Below are 21,148 nucleotides of genomic sequence, written 5' to 3'. Positions count from 1 at the left end.
TTTTCAAGTGATTCATTGCCCTTTTTATAGTTCCCTATTTTCTGTTTAAACTTAATAGACCTACTGGTCATATTATTTATTATCCACCTGGTAATTCTTACACCTGAAATCTGCTTTTGCTGCCCAAAGATGCCTGTTGCTGTTTCTGTATCCTGGTATGCTTGATTATCTTTGATTCAATTATTCTTGTATCCTTAAAATTCTCTGTGATAAATTCACTGAACCCTAGAATGATGATATTTCATCCAGAGAGGATCTGCATGTGCTTGGGGACTATGTGTTTGGGATTACCTCAGTTCATTCAGCTCAGTTCAGTCGCTCGGGCGTGTCCGACTCTTTGCAACCCCGTGAATCACAGCATGCCAGGCCTCCCTGTCCATCACCAACTCCCGGAGTTTACTCAAACTCATGTCCATCGAGTCGGTGATGCCATCCAGCCATCTCATCCTCTGTGTCCCTTCTCCTCCCCCTCCCAATCCCTCCCAGCATCAGGGTCTTTTCCAATATGTCAACTCTTCACATGAGGTGGCCAAAGTATTGGAGTTTCAGCTTCAGCATCAGTCCGTCCAGTGAACACCCAGGATTGATCTCCTTTAGGATGGACTGGGTGGATCTCCTTTCAGTCGAAGGGACTCTCAAGAGTCTTCTCCAACACCACAGTTCAAAAGCATCAATTTTTTGGCACTCAGCTTTCTTCACAGTCCAATTCTCACATCCATACATGACCACTGGAAAAACCAGAGCCTTGGCCAGACGGACCTTTGTTGGCAAAGTAATGTCTCTGCTTTTTAACATGCTATCTAGGTTGGTCATAACTTTCCTTCCAAGGAGTAAGCATCTTTTAATTTCATGGCTGCAGTAACCATCCACAGTGATTTTGGAGCCCCCAAAAAATAAAGTCACCACTGTTTCCACTGTCTCCCCATCTATTTCCCATGAAGTGATGGGACCAGATGCCATGATCTTAGTTTTCTGAATGTTAAGCTTTAAGCCAACTTTTTCACTCTCCTCTTTCACTTTCATCAAGAGGCTTTTTAGTTCCTCTTCACTTTCTGCCATAAGGGTGGTGTCATCTGCATATCTGAGGTTATTGATATTTCTCCTGGCAATCTTGATTCCAGCTTGTGCTTCTTCCAGCCCAGCGTTTCTCATGATGTACTCTGCATATAAGTTAAATAAGCAGGGTGACAATATACAGCCTTGACGTACTCCTTTTCCTATTTGGAACCAGTCTGTTGTTCCATGTCCAGTTCGAACTGTTGCTTACTGACCTGCATACAGGTTTCTCAAGAGGCAGGTCAGGTGGTCTGGTAATCCCATCTCTTTCAGATTTTTCCACAGTTTATTGTGATCCACACAGTCGAAGGCTTTGGCGTAGTCAATAAAGCAGAAATAGATGTTTTTCTGGAACTCTCTTGCTTTTTCGATGATCCAGCAGGTATTGGCAATTTGATCTCTGGTTCCTCTACCTTTTTTAAAACCAGCTTGAACATCTGGAAGTTCACGGTCCACATATTGCTGAAGCCTGGCTTGGAGAATTTTGAGCATTACTTTACTAGCGTGTGAGATGAGTGCAATTGTGTGGTAGTTTGAGCATTCTTTGGGATTGCCTTTCTTAGGGATTGGAATGAAAACAGACCTTTTCCAGTCCTGTGGCCACTGCTGAGTTTTCCAAATTTGCTGGCATATGGAGTGAAGCACTTTCACAGCATCATCTTTCAGGATTTGAAATAGCTCAACTGGAATTCCATCACCTCCACTAGCTTTGTTTGTAGTGATGCTTTCTAAGGCCTACTTGACTTCACATTCCAGGATGCCTGGCTCTAGGTGAGTGATCACACCATCATGATTATCTGGGTCATGAAGATCTTTTTTGTACAGTTCTTCTGTGTATTCTTGCCACCTCTTCTTAATTTTTTCTGCTTCTATTAGGTCCATACCATTTCTGTCCTTTATCGAACCCATCTTTGCCTGAAATGTTCCCTTGATATCTCTAATTTTCTTGAAGAGATCTCTAGCCTTTCCCATTCTGTTGTTTTCCTCTATTTCTTTGCATTGATCGCTGAGAAAGGCTTTCTTATCTTTCCTGGCTGTTCTTTGGAACTCTGCATTCAAATGGGAATATCTTTCCTTTTCTCCTTTGCTTTTCACTTCTCTTTTCACAGCTATTTGTAAGGCCTCCTCAGACAACCATTTTGCCTTTTTGCTTTTCTTTTCCATGGGGATGGTCTTGTTCCCTGTCTCCTATACAATGTCACGAACCTCCGTCCATAGTTCATCAGGCTCTCTGTCTATCAGATCTAGTCCCTTAAATCTATTTCTCACTTCCACTGTATAGTCATAAGGGATTTGATTTAGGTCTTACCTGAATGGTCTAGTGGTTTCCCCTCCTTTCTTCAGTTTAAGTCTGAATTTGGCAATAAGGAGTTCATGATCTGAGCCACAGTCAGCTCCTGGTCTTGTTCTTGCTGACTGTCTAGAGCTTCTCCATCTTTGGCTGCAAAGAATATAATCAGTCTGATTTCGGTGTTGACCATCTGGTGATGTCCATGTGTAGAGTCTTCTCTTGTGTTGTTGGAAGAGGGTGTTTGCTATGACCAGTGCATTCTCTTGGCAAAACTCTATTAGCCTTTGCCCTGGTTCATTCCGTACTCCAAGGCCAAATTTGCCTGTTACTCCAGGTGTTTCTTGAGTTCCTACTTTTGCATTCCAGTCCCCTGTAATGAAAAGGACATCTTTTTTGTGTGTTAGTTCTAAAAGGTCTTGTAGGTCTTCATAGAACCGTTCAACTTTAGCTTCTTCAGCATTACTAGTTGGGGCATAGGCTTGGATTACCGTGATATTGAATGGTTTGCCTTGGAAACAGAGATCATTCTTTCGTTTTTGAGATTGCATCCAAGTACTGCATTTCGGACTCTGTTGTTGACCATGATGGCTATTCCATTTCTTCTAAGTGATTCCTGCCCACAGTAGTAGATATAATGGTCATCTGAGTTAAATTCACCCATTCCAGTCCATTTTAGTTTGCTGATTCCTAGAATGTTGACATTCACTCTTGCCATCTCATGTTTGACCACTTCCAGTTTGCCTTGATTCATGGACCTAACATTCTATGTTCGTACGCAATATTGCTCTTTATAGCATCGGACCTTGCTTCTATCACCAGTCCCATCCACAACTGGGTATTGTTTTTGCTTTGGCTCCATCCCTTCATTCTTTCTGGAGTTATTTCTCCACTGATCTCCAGTAGCACATTGGGCACCTACAAACCTGGGGAGTTCCTCTTTCAGTATCCTGTCATTTTGCCGTTTCATACTGTCCATGGGGTTCTCAAGACAAGAATACTGAAGTGGTTTGCCATTCCCTTCTCCAGCGGACCACATTCTGTCAGACCTCTCCACCATGGCCTGACCGTCTTGGGTGGCCCCACACAGCATGGCTTAATTACCTAGGTGGTAGGAATTTGGACTGTAAACATGTGAGAGGGCTGGCTTGTAGTTAAAACCCTTAGGGCTGTTTGGTTCCTTTGCTTGATCTTTCTCTATTCTGCTCAGCACCAGGAAAATTTTTCTTGTGATCTGTTGAGGCATGGTCATGGTGGGTAGGGAAACTGTGAAATTTCATTTTTGTTCACCCTAACAGTGAATTCCGTGGACTGTATAGTCCATGAGGTCGAAAAGAGACACGACTGGGCATCTTTTACATGCATACATATAGTAAAAGTATAGCTCTTTGGGATTCCAGTTTAGCAGGGCTGGTTTTCTATTAGACTCTCATTTTAGACAGACCCTGAGCTCTGACTTCTGTCCCCTTCTCTGTATATGGCCTTTAAAATCTAAGTTCAAGTGGCTCAATTGCCTCAGGGCAGGGGAGGCCTTGTTGTTCTTCAGTTGCTAAGTTGTGTCTGACTCTCTGTGACCCTATGGACTACAGCGCAGCAGGCTTCCCTGTTGTTCACCATCTCCTGGAATTTGCTCAAACTCATGTCCATAGAGTCAGTGATGTTACCTAACCATTTCATCCTCTGCCGCCCTCATCTCCTCTTGCCTTCAATCTTCCCCAGCGTCAGGAACTTTCCCAAAGAGTTGGCTCTACGCATTAGGTGGCCTAAGCATTGGAGCTTCAGCTTCAGCATCAATCCTAAAGGCCTGGTGTCATGCTTATTTTCTTAGTCTCTACTGGTTTTTCCTCATCTCTCTGACCTATCACTGGAATACCCTGGGCTCCATCCTTGTTCCTCTTCTTTTCTATCTACAGCTGACTTCCTAGATGCCCTTATAGTTTCATGACTTTAATTACTATCTCTGTGCTGATAATTTCCACATTTATATCACCAGCCCAAATCTTTCTCAGTTAACCCCAAACTCAAATATAATCTACCTACTCCACATCTCTCATTGGCGACTCTAATAGAGATTGCAAAGCTAACATGCCCAGGACAGAGTTTCTAGACCTCTTCTGTGGCCAACTTCCCCATATTAGTTAATGACTATTGTCCTTTTATAGTTGCCCTAGCCCAAATCCTTAGTTTCCTTCTGAACTTTTCCTTCCCTCACACCCACATCCATTTCAGAATATTTTCTTGGTTATAACTAATATTCCCAGAATCTTACCACCTTCACTGCCACCATCGTCTCTCCCCTTAATTTTTGCAGTAGCCTCATAACTAGGCTTCCTCCTCCTGCCCTTGCTCTCCTACAGGGTGTGCCTATAAATCAGATTATGTCACTTATCTGCTCTGAAGGATCCTTGTCTTACTAAGGGTAAAGGCTTCATGCTTTCTGCTCTCACGCTGCTTCCCCACCCCCAAATGCATCTCTGATCTTCTCTTGTGGTCTCCTTATCACAGTTCTCTTCAGCCACACAGATCTTGCTGCTCCTCAGACATACCTGGCAGTCTTCTGCTTAGGATCTTTGTGGTCTGTTCCTTCAACCGTGAATCCTCTTCCAAAGAACACTTGTTGTTTTCCAGGTGTTTAATCAACTGAAGCCTCTTAATAGAGCTTTCCCTAATTTTGTTGTTGTTCAGTTGCTCAGTTGTGTCCAGCTCTTTGTGACCTCATGAACTACAGCACACCAGGCTTCCCTGTCCTTCACCATCTTCTGGAGTTGCTCAAACTGATGTCCATTGAGTCAATGATGCCATCCAACCATCTCATCCTTTCTTGTCCCCTTCTCCTCCTGCCTTCAATTTTTCCTAGCATCAGGGTCTTTTCCAGTGAGTCAGTTCTTCGCATCAGGTGGCCAAAGTATTAGAGCTTCAGCTTCAGCATCAGTCCTTCCAGTGAATATTCAGGGTTGATTTCCTTTAGGATTGACTGATTTGATCTCCTTGCAGTCCTCAGGACTCTCAAGAGTCTTCTCCAACACCACAGTTTGAAAGCGTTAATTCTTTGGTGCTCATCCTTCTATATGGTCCAACTCTCACATCTGTACATGACTACTGGAAATACCATAGCTTTGACTGTTTAGACCTTTGTTATCAAAGTGATGTCTCTGCTTTTTAATACATTGTTTAGTTTGTCATAGTTTTTCTTCCAAGGAGCAAGGGTGTTTTAATTTCATGGCTGCAGTCACCATCTGCAGTGAATTTGGAGCCAAGAAAATAAAAGTCTGCCACTGTTTTCCCATCTATTTGCCATGAAGTGATGGGACCGGCTGCCATGATCTTTGTTTTTTGAAGGTTGAGTTTTAAACCAGCTTTTTCACTCTCCTCTTTCACCTTCATCAAAAGACTCTTTAGTTCCTCTTTGCTTTCCACCGTTAGGGTGGTGTTATCTGCATATCTGAGGTTATTGATATTTCTCCCAGCAATCTTGATTCCAGCTTGAGCTTCACCCAGCCGGGCATTTTGCATGATGTACTCTGCATATAAGTTAAATAAGCAGGATGACAACATACAGCCTTGATGTACTCCTTTCACAATTTTGAACGAGTCAGTTGTTCCATGTCCAGTTCCAACTTTTGCTTCTCAGGAGGTAAATAAGGTGATCTCGTATTCCTGTCTCTTTAGAATTTTCACCAGTTTGTCAACACAGTCAAAGGCTTTAGCGTAGTTAGTGAAGCAGAAGTGTATGTTTTTCTGGAATTCCCTTACTTTTTCAGTGATCCAGTGGATGTTGGCAATTGGATTTCTAGTTCCTCTGCCTTTTCTAAATCTGAAAGTTCTTGGTTCATGTACTATTGAAGTCTCACTTGGAGGAATTTGAGCATGACCTTGCTAGCCTGCAAAATGAGTCTGTTGTGTGGTAGTGTGAACATTCTTTGGCATAGCCCTTCTTTGGGATTGGAATGAAAACTGACCTTTTTCAGTCTTGTGGCCACTACAAGTTTTCCATACTTGCTGGCATATTGAGTGCAACACTTTAACAACATCATCTTTTAGTATTTGAAATAGTTCAGCTGGAATTCTGTCATCTCCACTAGCTTTGTTCATAGTGATGCTTCCTAAGGCCGACTTGACTTCACAATAAGGAGTTCATGATCTGAGCTACAGTCAGCTCCCAGTCTTGTTTTTGCTGACTGTATAGAGCTTCTCAATCTTTGGCTGCAAAGAATATAATCAATCTGACTTCAGTGTTGACTATCTAGTGATGTCCATGTGTAGAGTCGTCTCTTGTGTTGTTGGAAGAGGGTGTTTGTTATGACCAGTGCATTCTCTTGGCAAAACTGTTGGCTAACATTTGCCTTGCTTCATTTTGTACTCCCAGGCCAAACTTGCCTGTTGCTTCAGGTGTTTCTTGACTTCCTACTTTTTTGCATTCCACTCCCCTATGATGAAAAGGACATCTATTTTGGATGTTAGTTCTTGAAGGTCTTATAGGTCTTTGTAGAACCATTCAACTTCAGCTTTTTTGGCTTTTGTGGTTGGGGAATAGACTTAGATTACTGTGATATTGCATGGTTTGCCTTGGAAATGAACCAAGATCATTCTGTTGTTTTTGAGATTGCACCCAAGTACTGGATTTCAGAGTCTTTCGTTAACTATGAGGGCTACTCCATTTCTTCTAAGAGATTCTTGCCTACAGTAGTAGATATAATGGTCATCTGAATTAAATTTGCCCATTCCTATCCATTTTAGTTCACTTTTTTGTAATTGCCCTATTTAAAATTATATGCCTTCCCAGCACTCTAGTCACCTTTCTTTATTTTTCTCATAATCATACAGTTAGCTTCTGTTACCATGTGCTATTTTAAGCACTTTACAAATGCTAACGCATTTAATCCTTGCCACCCAATGTGTTATTTCTGTTAACCCCGTTTTACTGATAAAACCAGGGCACAGGATGGCTGATTTGGAATTGAAATACAGTCTGATTATGAATCTTTGCTTTACTGCTCGCTGTACTCGGCTGTCTTTGCATATGTAGCACTTGTCAACCTCTGTAATATTATATAACTTTATTTTGTTTACTGCAGGTTGCTACCTCCCACCTCCACCCCCATCTAAATGTTATCTCCAGAAAGACGGATTTTTTTTTTAATCTGTTTTTTTGTTTTGGTTGTTTTTTTTTTTTTTTTAACTGCAGTACCCCTAGCATCTATAACAATATCTAGTTTGTAGGTTCAGTGAGTATCTATTGAAGAAAAAAGATCTTTGAAAAGATACTATGCCCTATTTTAAAGTTGTAAAGTTGAGTTCACCAGTAAGCTCTTTTAAACTTTGATAATTGGTACAATTCTAGAGCAGTGTAAAATGTCAGAAATACCCAATTCGTTCTATAACAGGCCACAAGACATTTATGTGACCTTGAGCAACTGAACAGCAGCAAATACACCTACTATAGAATAATCTACCAAAAGAGTTTATCTGAAAACTGCAAGGAGATTACATATATAAAAATCAGTCAATACTGTATTCCCTGTTACCTTTTACCCATTTTTCTATTGAAACAGTGGTCTTTTTCTTATGGATTTGGAAAAGCTCTTTCTATATTAACGAGATTAATCCTTTTAAAGTGAGTTGCAGATGTTTTCCCCGGTTCATCTTCTGGCTTTTGCTTTAGTTTATGCTGTATTTTACAATTCACAAGCCTTTGGTTTTTGTAATGGGTTTGTTAATCTTAATTACAATCGTTAGGAAGATCTTCTAGATTAGAGAAGTTACCCTTATTTTCTTATATTTTCTTTGAGCACCGTTGCTGTTTTATTTTTTACATTTAAATTGATTATATTAGAAATTCATCCTAGATTTTGGTGTGAAGTATGGAGTTTTCTAGATAAATGTCAGTTTTTCCTGCCAATCCCAACCATCATCCTTACCTTATCATATATCCTTAAGCCTCATCTATTTCAGGGTCTAATTCTGAACTCTTCATTTTCTTCCATTGGTTTTTCTGCCTCCTTTTATGCGAAGGCATATATTTTAAATTACTGAGGCTTTAAAGTATGCTTTAGTATCTCATAAGTCTAGTTTCCCCTCTTTACTCTTTTTAAAAAACTTTTTAGCTTTATTTTTATTTATTTTTTGACCACATCACATTGCATGTGGGATCTTAGTTCATCAGCCAGGGATTGATCCTGTGTCCCCAGCAATGGAAGTGCATTATTCAGGAATTCTTAACCACGGAACGCCAAGCAAGTCCCCCTGCTCTTCTTTTTCAGAATTTTCCTGGCTAATGTGTCTTATCCAAATGCACTTTATAATTTCTTTGAATTGCAGGAGGAAAAAAAATCTGTGGCCATTTATGTTAAGGTTGATTTAAATTTTAATAAATTAGTATAATGACATCTTAAGAATGGGTTTCTCTCTAAGAACATAGTATGTCTTTCTGTTTGTTCAAGTCTTCATGTTTATCATTCAAAAGTGTTTTTTTAGTTGTTTTGGTGTTTTTTCCCTTCTTATTAAGTTTACTCCTAGGAGTTTTATCTCTCTTGTTGTTTTACAACACTGTTTATGATTTTACTTCTCATGTAGCTCTGCCTTTATAGAAAGGACAGTATTAATCATGCAGGAGTAGTGAATGTCAGTTTAATTCTCACCGTAAATTAGCACATTGACCTTCTGGTTTTATGCATCATTCTGTACAATCTACAAACATGATTCACAGCGAGAGATGAATCCAGCCTTCACATACCTGTAAGTCAGGTTTTATGGCCTGTGAGGCTGAGAGCCAGATCTAGATCGTGTCATATCTGCCCTTGTAAACCCTAGGTGTGCTGCTCAGTGGAGTGGCCTCTTAAACAGCCAGGTCACCTCTCCCTGTAACACTGCACCCATGTGTGTGCCGTTACTTTAAAAATCGTAGTTCGCTTAATAAATGTCACCATTTTAAGAAAGCCTATTATGCATGTTAGTTATACTTGAATGACAGCCTCTTCAGCCGTTACTGATGTTTCTGCATCTACTTATGAGTAAAAGAACCTGATCTATACACTAGTGATATGCTTTGGAAAATTACTGAGTAACTGTCATTGGTCAAATCTTTAATGAAAGTTTTAAATTCTTGTATATTACAGAATTTCACAAACTTATTTGGACAGCCACTAGTCTGCTTGCTTTCTCCTACAGCCTATCCAAAAGCTTTACAAGGTATGTACTTTGATTCCCTGTTATATCCATAGGTTGCAAATCAACTTACATCTTCATTTTGAATAATACTGATCTGATCTTTATCTCCCCCATCTATAATGGTCAGTTGTTGGTTTATAGTGTTTAATGTGGCAAGTATCAGTCTGAAATAAACCCAAAAGTCTTGCCAACAATCAGACTTCCTGAATGGGCTACAGTTAGGCCTTGAGATAGGTCTAAAAGAACTGGTAAAACGTCCTTGAGAAGAGAGTGGTTTTGGTTCGCTTGCTATTGGGGAACTTAAGATTTGTGAATATTAAAATCTCTTTTGTAGGTGTGCTTGTCTTCATCCACATAGTACGATTTCTTCGATGTCTGGCTATGTATTTTAAGTATCTTTTAAGACCATGAGAAATCTGGTCTAGGACACTTTTTAATCCATGCCCCAGGATTAGGATAACCTAGCTGGCACAACTTAAAGGGTTTCTTTTATTCACATTTTTACATCACTGTATTTTTAACATAGAAAAACCTCTTCTCAACGTGCCAGAGAGACAGGTCAGTGTTTTGACGTTTCTCAAGTGGCTGAGAAATGAAAATTTTTTTGTCTCGAATAATTTGTCCTCAGTAAGCAACACATAAAATCTAATTCTAACGCCTAGTTGTTAAGCTAGGTAAGATACTAAACAAGCCTTACTCCTGTTTTAGCAGTGCTTGTCACTGTTTCACTATCTTCCTAACCGTGAACAGTGCTGGTGTCTCTCTGTGGGGGATGGCATTTTACTGCTACTTCCCAGCCAGAAGTCCTGTCTGCTGATGTAGTTTGACACAGGAGGTGATGGTCAGCATTTGAATGCCCGAGAGAAGCTGGAGACTTTTCACCGTTGTTTTAAGGTAAGTTCTGCTATTTAACAGGGAAAAACATGTAGAAATACTAAGTTCATGTATCTAGAAGACAAATTACTGAGGGATAGAACTTACCTTCAAACAACGGTAAAACTCTCCCGCTTTGAGGACTTGGTTAACCTGTTTCTTACCATTTCTGAAGAATTGTAACCCCTTCCAATGGCGAGTACTTTTTGCTGTCGGGTTTTTCCTGTCACGAAACAGCTTTATTTTAAATTGCATGAACAAATGGGTTACTACCCTGATTATTTAATCAGAAAGGTTTTATTGTGAAGAGGGTAAAAACACAGATTCTAGAGGCAAATTGATCGTATTTGAGTCCCAACTCTGCCCCCTACGAGCTGTGTGACCTTGGGAAGTTCCTCAACCATTCTGTGCCTCATTTCTTTCCTAATAAATGGAGATAATAATAGTATCTACCTCCTTAAAGAATTCTGAGTACACAGCAAGTATTCAATATGTGTTAACTATCATCATTATTATAATGTGCTTAATTTAAATATATGTCCTTAATGTGTCTTAGTCCAGAATCCTATCTTTTGGGCTATAAAACTTAGACCTCTAGTCCCTAAAATGTGTCCCACCTGGACACAAAGCTGGCCAGTACCAAAGTGTTTGGAATGTCAAATTAGATTCCTGCACCTCTGTTATCTAAAGTCTACAGTTCTCTCTTTAACCAAGAGTTACTTCATTCATTCAACAAACATTTGTTTAACATTTTATCAGGTACTGTGCTAGGTAGAAAATACAGATAACCTAACAGACAATTGCTGCGGGTGCTCTTAGTGTTTGCTTGGATGAAGCACATGTACAGTAAGATGAATGCCTAACCAGCCCTTGAGTGTTAAGAAAGTGGATGAAATGATGTCTCAAGTGGAGTTGAAGGATGCATAAAATTAAACAGGTAGATAGGAGTGAAATATGGTTGAATAAGAGTGTTCTAGCAGCAGCAGCAGCAACAAAGAAATAGCATGTGAACATGTGAAGAATGAATTGGAGAGGAGATCTGATGAAAATGGGGAGATGATGGTGGCCAGAGTAAAGACAATGACTTGTTAGCTGGCTCAAGAAGACAGTCGTTCCAGAGAACCAAGAGGATTTGGTAATGGACAGGATGAGGGAATCAAGGAGAGGAGGGAAGCATGGACTTCCAGGTGTCTGGTTTAGGTGCTGGTGGAAATGATGATCCTGGATAAGATTTGTAAGAGAACAAATAAGGGGAAAGAATTTGCTTCTGAGTCTTAAGTTTAACATGTTGAGTTGGAGGTTACCTTTGAGAGTTAGGTTAAATGTCATAGTCGGGAGCTACTGTGTCCAGTAGAAATATAATAGGAATCATGCGTATGATTCTAAGTTTTCTCGTAGCTACTAGAAATACCATTTTTAAAAGTCTTTAGAGTCAAACAGGTGAAATTAAGGTTAGCGATACATCTTTTCGTACTGAGTCTTTGAAATCCCATGTATGTTTTACACTCCACAGTGTGTCTCAGTTTGGACACTCTTTTGAAGTGCCTGGTGGCTGCCATAGAACAGTGCCATTTTGGAGCTAAGGGGTTCAGTTAGGCTGCAGCTAGAGAACTCTGAATTAGTAGGCACATAAGTGATAGCCAAAATTATGTGCATAGGGGATATCAACAGTGTGTAGAGAGAGAATACTGATGTTTATGGGACAGGTAAAGAAAGAGCAACTAACAAAGGAGAATGAAGCTAACTTGCAGCTCTAGTGCTCCTCAGAGGGTTCCATCGGGAGCTGCCCATGATCCAGCACTAGCCATATTTGCATGGAAGTTGTTAGCTGGAGGGGAAAAAGCAAAGGAATATGTTCGTTTTCCATTTCTCTTAAGTTGATGAGGCTCTATCTTAAGTTTGTTCAGCAGAAACCAACATACCTGGGCTTTACTTTTGTAGTTCTAGGCCAAATCTACTTGGCTGAATTATAATTTAATGATATGCATATATATATATAATGAATGATATATATAACATTATTAATGTTAACATTATAATTATCATTAATTTTATACATATATATTAAGATGTTCCTCAAATGCCTCTCTTTTGTGAAACTGTTTTCTATATATTTAACATGTTTGTTATTACAGATCAATCTCAACGAGGTAGCCTGTTCACTCTCTTTTTGAACAATCCTCTAATGGCCTTCCTATTTGTCTCTGGACTGTCAAGCATGCGTAGAGGCCTATGGGAAAAGTGTCAAGAATATCTTCGAAAAATCAACCGCGACATTGCCCAGCTACTGACCCATTCACGTTCAATAGGTACCCTACTACTCTAACTGCACACTTAACAAAATGTACTATCCTGGTTTAAAATTGTTGAAATTGTTTGATGTAATGGTATTTGTTGAAGGTAGGAAAGTTGAGAAGGTTTTCCTGAACATTTATTCCCTTTTGAAATGTATTTTCCACTTAAGTATCCTTTTACCATCACTTTTCTCCTCTTTACAGATCAGGCATTTCTCCAGTTTTTTGGAGATGAATTTCTTCGCTTGCTTCTCACAAGATTTATCTTTTGTTCAGCCACCATGAGGATGCACAAGATTTTTCGGGTAGGCAAACAATATCATTAAAGATTAATCCTGCCATTTTAGGTATTTAAGAATCATGTTTTACCTTTATTAACTTTGAATAGATCCAAAATAATATTCATACATTAATATGTAAGGTTTGAAGATGAACAATATCAGGCACATCTGAGTATCTACCACTCAGTTTAAGAAGCAGAAAGTTTTCATTACTTTTGAGGCCCCTCAAGGGGCCTTCCTGATCTTATCTCCTTCTCAAATGAAACTAAAACCCTGAATTTTGTAATTGTCATTATAGTTTTGTCACATGTCACTCATTATCTTCTGATAATGGCCCTTTGGGTTGTGTCTGGTTTGTTATTGTTAACAATGACGCCACTGTGAAATCTTTCATCAGTTACTTGGCACACATACAGAGTTTCTCTGGGGAACGTACCTAGTAGTGGATTACAGGGTCAGACAGTACAGGTGTATTCAGCCTTACTAGTTAACGGCCTGGCTGTACCAGTCTACCCTTGCACTACCCATGTGTAAGAGTTGCTATTTCCAGTAGTCAAGTATGGATGTGAGAGTTGGGCCATACAGAAGGCTGAGCCCTGAAGAATCGATGCTTTCGAACTGTGGTGCTGGAGAAGACTTTGAGAGTCCCTTGAACTGCAGGGAGATCCTACCAGTCAATCCTAAAGGAAATCAACCCTGAATATTCATTCAAAGGACTAATGCTGAAGCTTAAGCTCCAAAACTGGCCACCTGATATGAAGAGCTAACTCATTGGAAAAGACCTTGATGCTGGGAAACATTGAAGGCAGAAGGAGAAGGGGATAACAGAGGAAGAGATGGTTGAATGGCATCACCAACTCATTGGACATGAATTTGCGCAAGCTCCAGGAGATGGTGAAGGACAGGGAAGCCTGCTGTTCTGCAATCCATGGGGTTGCAAAGAGTCAGACACGACTGAGCGACTAAACAACAACAATCCTTGCCAACACCTGTTGCTGTTATTCCTCATGTTTCATGTGAATCTGGTGGGTGTTAAGTAGTAGGTCCTTGTGGTTCCAGGTGTCATTTCTGGGATGACTGTTGAAATCGAACAACTTTTCATATGTGTTCTTTATGAAGAGTATGTTCAAGACTTTGGTCTGTTTTCCTCTAAGTAGTTTGGTTTCTGTGTAGTCATGTAACTATTAACGTCTAACATTTATCAGCCTCTTTTTTTCATTCATCAGTTCACCTCAGTTTTTGATGCATTTTGAAGTAGACTGTGGTCTTTACCCCTCAACACTTCATCATGCAAATAAATAACTGGATTTTATAGTTATGTATTTATTTTTTTGCTTCTTTTTTTAATGTAAACTTTACATATAATGAAATACACAGAATTAAAGTGTACCATTAGGTGAGTTTTAACAAATACATATGTCTTGGGACTTCAATAAAAGTAAATCATTTTTTAAAAATACATACACCTTTGTAACTCAAACCTCAGTCAAGTTTTACAACATAGCATCATTCCAGAAAACTTCCTCCATATCCCTTTCTAGTTAGCCTGCTACCCATTATCCCACAGGCAATACTGTTATTATTTTCATTTCAAATTAGTGTCAGCTATTTACACAGTGTACTTGAATTACACTGTGTAAACCTTCTTTGATCAAGTGTATTCTTAAGATTCATCTGTGTTGTTTCATGCAGAAATAACTCATTCTTTTGAGTAGATCCATTTTCTGAATATGTCACAGTTTATTTAAGCCTTCTCTTTTTGATGAATACTTGGGCAGATTTAAACTTTTGACTTTTATAGATAAAGTGGCCATGAACATTCCCATACAAATCTTTTTTCCAAAGACTTCTGTTTTGAATTTTCTTGGCCATAGGATATATGTGTCTTTAGTTTTATAAGAAACTGCCAGACCTTTTCCTCAAACTAGCTGTACCATTTTCTTTTCCCAGCAACTGCATATGAAAGTTGCTTTGCACCGTTGCCAACACATGATGTTGTCAGTCTTAAATTTTTTTTTTAGTCTTAAATTTTTTAAACATTTATTTATTTTTAATTGAAGGATGGTTGCTCTCCAGTATTGTGTTGGTTTCTACCAAACATCAACATGAATCAGCAGTAGGTTTACTCATGTCCCCTCCTACTTAAACATCCCTCCCAATCCCACTCCTCTAGGTTGTTACCCAGCCGGGTTTGAAAACCCTGTCATACAGCAAATTCCCATTGGCTATCTGTTTTACATATGGTAATGTATGTTTCCGTGTTACTCTCTATACATCCCCACCCAGAATTGTCCATAAATCTGTTCTCTATGTCTGTGTCTCCTTTCAGTTCAGTTCAGTCGCTCAGTCGTGTCCAACTCTTTGCAACCCCATGAACCACAGCATGCCAGGCCTCCCTGTCCGTCACCAACTCCTGGAGTCCACCCAAACCCATGTCCATTGAGTTGGTGATGCCATCCAACCATCTCATCCTCTGTCATCCCCTTCTCCTCCTGCCTTCAATCTTTCCCAGAATCAGGGTCTTTTCCAGTGTGTCAGTTCTTCGCATCAGGTGGCCAAAGTATTGGAGCTTCAGCTTCAGCATCAGTCCTTCCAATGAATATTCAGGACTGATCTCCTTCAGGATGGACTGGTTGGATCTCCTTGCTGTTCAAGGGACTCTCAAGAGTCTTCTCCAACACTACAGTTCAAAAGCATCAGTTCTTCGGCACTCAGCCCAGCGTTTCTCATGATGTACTCTGCATAGAAGTTAAATAAGCAGGGTGTCTCCTTTGCTCCTCTGCAAATAGGTTCATCAGTACCATCTTTCTAGATTCCATATATATGCATTAGTATATGATATTTGTTTTTCTCTTTCTGGTCAGTCTTAAATGTTAACCAGTTTGGTGCATCTATAGTGGTATCTCAGTGTAGTTTAAACTTGCATCTCACTGATGAATGAGGCTATTGGACATCTTTTCAGGTGCTTATTAGTTATATTTTATCCTATTCTGTGGCTTGCCTTTTTGTTTTCTTAACAGTGGCTTTTGAAGACCAAACTTTTAAAATTCTGATGAAATTTGAACTGATCTTTTTTTTTTTCCTTTCGTGGTGTGTTTTATCTGAGAAGTCTCTGCCTAGCTCCAAGTCACAAAGATTTTTCTCCTATGGTTTCTAGGAGTTTTATAGTCTTAGCTTTTATATTTAGTTCTGAGTTAGCTTTTGTTTACAATGTGAAGTAAGGGTTAAAATTTTTTTCCCGTATGTATGTGGAGTTGTTCTAGTGTCCCTTGTTGAAAAGATTATCCATTTTTCATTGAGATAATTTGGTTGTTTTTTGAAAATCATTCAACCATGTATGTATAGTCTTATTTCTAGATTCTAAATTCTGTTCCATTGACCACTAGCATTTTTTCCTCCAGTATACTACTTCCTTGATAAATTGCAGCTTTACAGTAAGTGCTGAAATCCTTATAATGTAAGTCCCTCCTACCATCAAAATGCCTTAAGTATTTTAATAGCTCTAGATCCTTTGCATATCTATGTGAATTTTAGCATCAACTTTACATTTTGATTGAGATTGCATTTAATCTGTGTAATCAATCTGTGGAGAGTTGTATTTAATATTAAGTCTTCCAGTTAATTAATATGATATATCTCCCTATTTATTTAGGTCTTCTTTAAGTTTCTCAGCAGTATTTTGTGGGTCTTATCATATAGGTCTTATATGTGTTTCATTAAATTTTATTCTGAAGTATTTTAAGTTTTGGGATGATTTGTACGTAGAATTATATATTTTATTTCACTTTCCAATTTTTGTTGCTAAGACATAGATATACTGATGTCTTGTAAATTAACCTTGTATCCTGCATCTTGCTAAATTGAAGTATTAATATATTGCTTAAGATTTTTCTAGGTACATGATCATGTCATCTTCAGACAAAAGCAGTTTTACTTCTTCCTTTCCAATCTGTTTGTGTTTTATTTTATGTATATGTGTGCTTTATTTATTTCAATGTTACAGCAAAATGGTTAATAGAAGTAATGAAAAGGATTAGCTTTGCATTGTTCTTGATTTTAAGGGAGGATTAATCATTTACCATAAATTATAATGTTAATTGTTAGTTTCTCATAGATATCCTTTTTCAGATTGACTGTTGTTGTTTAGTGGTGAAGTTATGTCTGACTTTTTGCAACCCCATGGACTGCAGCATGCTCGGCTTCCCTGTCCTGTACTGTCTCGCACAGTTTGCTCAAACTCATGTCCATTGAGTTGGTGATGCCATCCAATCTCAGTCTTCCCATTTTCCTCCTGCCCTCAATCTTTCCCAGCATCAGGGTCTTTTCCAGTCAGTCAGCTCTTTGAATCAGGTGGCCACAGTATTGGAGCTTCAGCTTCAGGATCGGTCCTTTGAATGAATATTCGGGGTTGATTTCCTTTAGTAATGACAGGTTTGATCTCTTTGCTGTCCAAGGGACTCTCAAGAGTCTTGTCCAGCACAATTCAAAAGCATCATTTCTTCAACGCTCAGCCTTCTTATAGCTTCAGCTCTCACATCCATACACGACTACTGGGAAAACCATAGTTTTGACCATATGGACCTTTGTTTGCAAAGTGATGTCTCTGCTTTTTAATATACTGTCTAGGTTTGTCATAGCTTTTCTTAAAAGAACAAGCATCTTTTAATTTCATGGCTTCAGTCACCATCTGCAGTGATTTTGGAGCCTGAGAAAATCTGTCACTCTTTCCACTTCTGTTACTATTGCTGAGAGTTTTTTTGTTTTTTTTTACCAGGAATGGGTATGAAAGGTTGTCAGATACTTTTTTCTGCATTACTCTGATATACATTAATTCTTTTAACATAGTGAATAGCATTGATTGATTTTCTAACAGTAATCAACATTGTATATCTGAGCTAAACATATTTTGTGGTCATGTATTATCCTTTTGCATTGCTAGATTCAGTTCGGTAATACTTCATTGTGGATTTTTGTGTCTGTTTTTATGAATAATTATGGTATTTAATTTTCTTTTCCTGTGATGTCTTAATGCGATTTTGTTATCAAGGTGGTGCTGACTTCATAAATTAGGTTGGAATATATTTCATTCTCTTGTCTTTCTTAAAGAGTTTGTGACTGACATTATTTCTTCCTGAACGATTGATAGAATTCATCAGTAAAACCATCTGGGTCTGGAGTTTTCTTTTGGGGGATGTTTTAAATTATGAATTCAATTTCAAAGACTATTCATGTTTTCTCTTTTCTTCATAGTCAATTTTAATCTCTTGTGTCTTGCAAGTCATTTGTCTAGTTTATTGCCAAAAAATTTTTGGTAATATTTTATTATCCTTTTAGTTTCTGTAGATTCTGTAGTGATCTTTCATGCCTTATATTGGTAATGTTTCTTAAGTTTCTTTTTTCTTTTTCAGTCTAACTAAAGGATTTTTAATTTTAATGATCCTTGCAAATAAAGAGCTTTTGCTTTCATTGATTTTTTTTTTACTACTGTTTGTCTCTTTTCTATTTATTTCTATTAATACTTTGTAAGTTTTCTTCTTTTTGATTACTTCGATTTTAATTTGCTCTTTTAATTTCTGTGTTTTGAAACTTAGATCCAAAACCTTTTTTCTCTTCTAAGGCAAGCACCTACTGTTTTGTTTTTTGTTTTTTTTTTCTGCATGGCATGTGCAATCTTAGTTCCCTGACCAGGTATGAAACCCATGGCCCCTGCATTGGAAGCAGAGTCTTAACCAGTGGACTGCCAGTGAAGTCCCCAGTTACCTCCCTAGGGACACTTGAAATGAATATATATGCTGCTACTATTGTATGAGGAGTTCTATAAATACCTATTAAATCACATTGGTTTATGTTATTCGAGTTATTTATATCCTTACTGATTTTCTGAATAATTGTTCTATTATTGCAATGTATAATGTGTATTTTCCTCTGGCTGTTTTTAAGGTTTTTATATTAGCCTCCTACAGTTTGATTATGATGTAGTACCAGGATATGCATTTCTTTGTTGTTTTCTTCCTTCTCAGGGTTTGTTTAGCATCTTGAAGCTGTCTAAATATCAACCTATTTAAGATATTTGGAATATTTTCAGCCATAATTTATTCAAACATTTTTTATTCACTCCTCTCTTTCTTTCTTTCTGGGACATCAATTACATACATGTCAAATGACCTAATATTGTCCTTAAGGTCCTGATTTTCTCTTCAGTTTTCCTTTTTTAAAGGGAAAGCAGGTTTATTTAGATGCTTTTCATTTTTTAAAAACTGTCTATTTTCTCTCTTAGTTTCTGCTGCTGTCTTCAACTTTACTGATGTTTTCTTCTGCAGTAACTAATATGCTGTTAATCCTCTAATCCTTGAGTTTTTCATTTCAGGGATTATATTTTTCTCATCTCTAGTTCTTTGTGGTTCTTACAATATTTTCCATTTTTCTCCTCCTTATATTTATTTTTTCTTTTGTTCTGTAAATGAATAGGAATAGCTGAAGTTTTTACCAACTAATACTGTATTCTCTATCATTTATAGGTTTGTTTTTATTGTTTTTTTAATTAGGAGTTTCATATTTATAATTCTTTGTATGTTTAGTAATTTTTGTTAGACTTTGAGCACTGTAAATTTTCTAATGTTGAATTCTGGATTTTGTTGTTTTTCTTAAAAACTGTTGGGCTTTGGTCCTGGCAGGAGTAAATTACTTGAACATTTTGATGTTTCCATGGCTTGTTTTTAAGCTTTTTAAGGGAGCTTTAGTAAAGTGATGTTTAGCATACAGGTGCAGGCTTATTTCAGCCTATTATTTCTCTGCGGTCTCTTTCATATATCCCTGTTTCAATACATATTCTCTGTTCTAGAGGTATGTGGTCAGAATTTAGATGTGTCTGAGCCTTGTGCAAGCTGAGAGAATTGTTCCGAGTACAGTAACCCCCTTCCAGTTCCTGGTTTTATTGGTTTTTTTTTTTAGGAATTTTGAACTTTTCATTATTGTTACTCCTCATAGTATTTAGTGTGGTAAAATGAAAATTTGGTCTCTGTAAGATGTAATTACTGATGCCTACCAATAGAAGAGAAATATAAATGACATTAGAATATATGGACTGTCATATTAGAGGTATAGAAAAGTAGTTATTCAGTTTTTCAGTAAATTTTAAATGTTTGACAAAATTGTAGTCTATATAAAGTACCAAATCAAGGAGAATTTCCAAGTGAGAATCACTTGATTCTTGAAATTATTTCCTTTTGCTTCCATGTAATTACAAAAACTACATTGGTCCTTTTCTGTCCTTTTTTTCCCATGATCTTTCATCTCTCTTTCCAGGGACTCTTTTTTTCACTGTCTTTGCTATTATGCTTAGAAATTCCAGCCATTTTCATAGCTTTAATATTTATCTTTATACAGATTATATCAGTGTATTTATTATGTATGCATATGGAATAGTATATATACATATAGAATAGTATATAAAAACAGTATGACAGACTGCTCAAACCTGTCTTCTGAGATACAGCCCTGAATTTTCAAATTCTGGTTGATGGGCAGTTCTCTTTGTATGGCCCATTACCTTAAGTAAAATATACCTAAAACCTGAAAGTTATATACTATCCCCAAAGTATTTCCTCTACATCTCTTTTTCTCTGAGTAGCTCTCAACGCTTCTTTCGAGTCATCCTTTCCTGAAATCTTAGTAATTTTTTACTCCTCCTTCTCCTATAATTAAAATGTGGAGGTCCATTAATTTGACCTTTTCAAGGTTTCTCATGTCTTTTTTCTCATTCAGATTTCTACTATAACATTCAGTTATTTATTCATTAAATACTTGTTTAAATTCTACATGTGCTAGCATTTCTGCCCCCCAGCAAGTAGGAATTATGTGGTTTCCATAATATAATATAGAAATGATAGGTCCCATTAAATACTTGTGAAATAACTCGCTAAATGAAAATATTGGGCTGAACCATAAGAAATTATTGTTTTTCTAGGGTCAAAATGGTCAAATGTCAGCAATTTTGTATACTCAGCAAAAATACTCCTGATATGAAGAGAAAAATATGTATTAAGTTACTCCTTAAATACTGTTAACAGTATGTTAACAGTAATATTAATATGCATACAGTAATATTAATGTGTATAATTAATGTTAACACTAATATTAATGTGTAAAATTTTCTTTCTTCAAACTATGTAACTTGATTTTTCTCTTAT

At 37.7% G+C, this 21,148-nt stretch overlaps 1 protein-coding gene across 5 annotated transcripts in view; it reads left to right on the top strand.

Annotated features, from left to right (window-relative positions):
• SCAI (suppressor of cancer cell invasion) overlaps nucleotides 1-21,148 on the top strand; it is a 125,147-nt gene that overhangs the window by 94,783 nt on the left and 9,216 nt on the right. For 4 of the 5 annotated variants that reach the window (XM_070452794.1, XM_020874274.2, XM_020874267.2 and 1 more), the window contains 3 exons: nucleotides 9,460-9,532; nucleotides 12,520-12,693; nucleotides 12,883-12,983. In XM_070452794.1, the coding sequence (XP_070308895.1) occupies nucleotides 9,460-9,532; nucleotides 12,520-12,693; nucleotides 12,883-12,983 (348 nt within the window). Of the gene's footprint in view, nucleotides 1-9,459; nucleotides 9,533-10,261; nucleotides 10,406-12,519; nucleotides 12,694-12,882; nucleotides 12,984-21,148 lie in introns of those variants that run through there. The other variant, XR_011482757.1, reaches the window with a different exon arrangement.

This window comes from Odocoileus virginianus, chromosome 2 (assembly GCF_023699985.2).
Source record: "Odocoileus virginianus isolate 20LAN1187 ecotype Illinois chromosome 2, Ovbor_1.2, whole genome shotgun sequence".
Lineage (NCBI taxonomy): Eukaryota > Metazoa > Chordata > Mammalia > Artiodactyla > Cervidae > Odocoileus > Odocoileus virginianus.
This window is presented reverse-complemented; position numbering and strand designations above follow the sequence as displayed.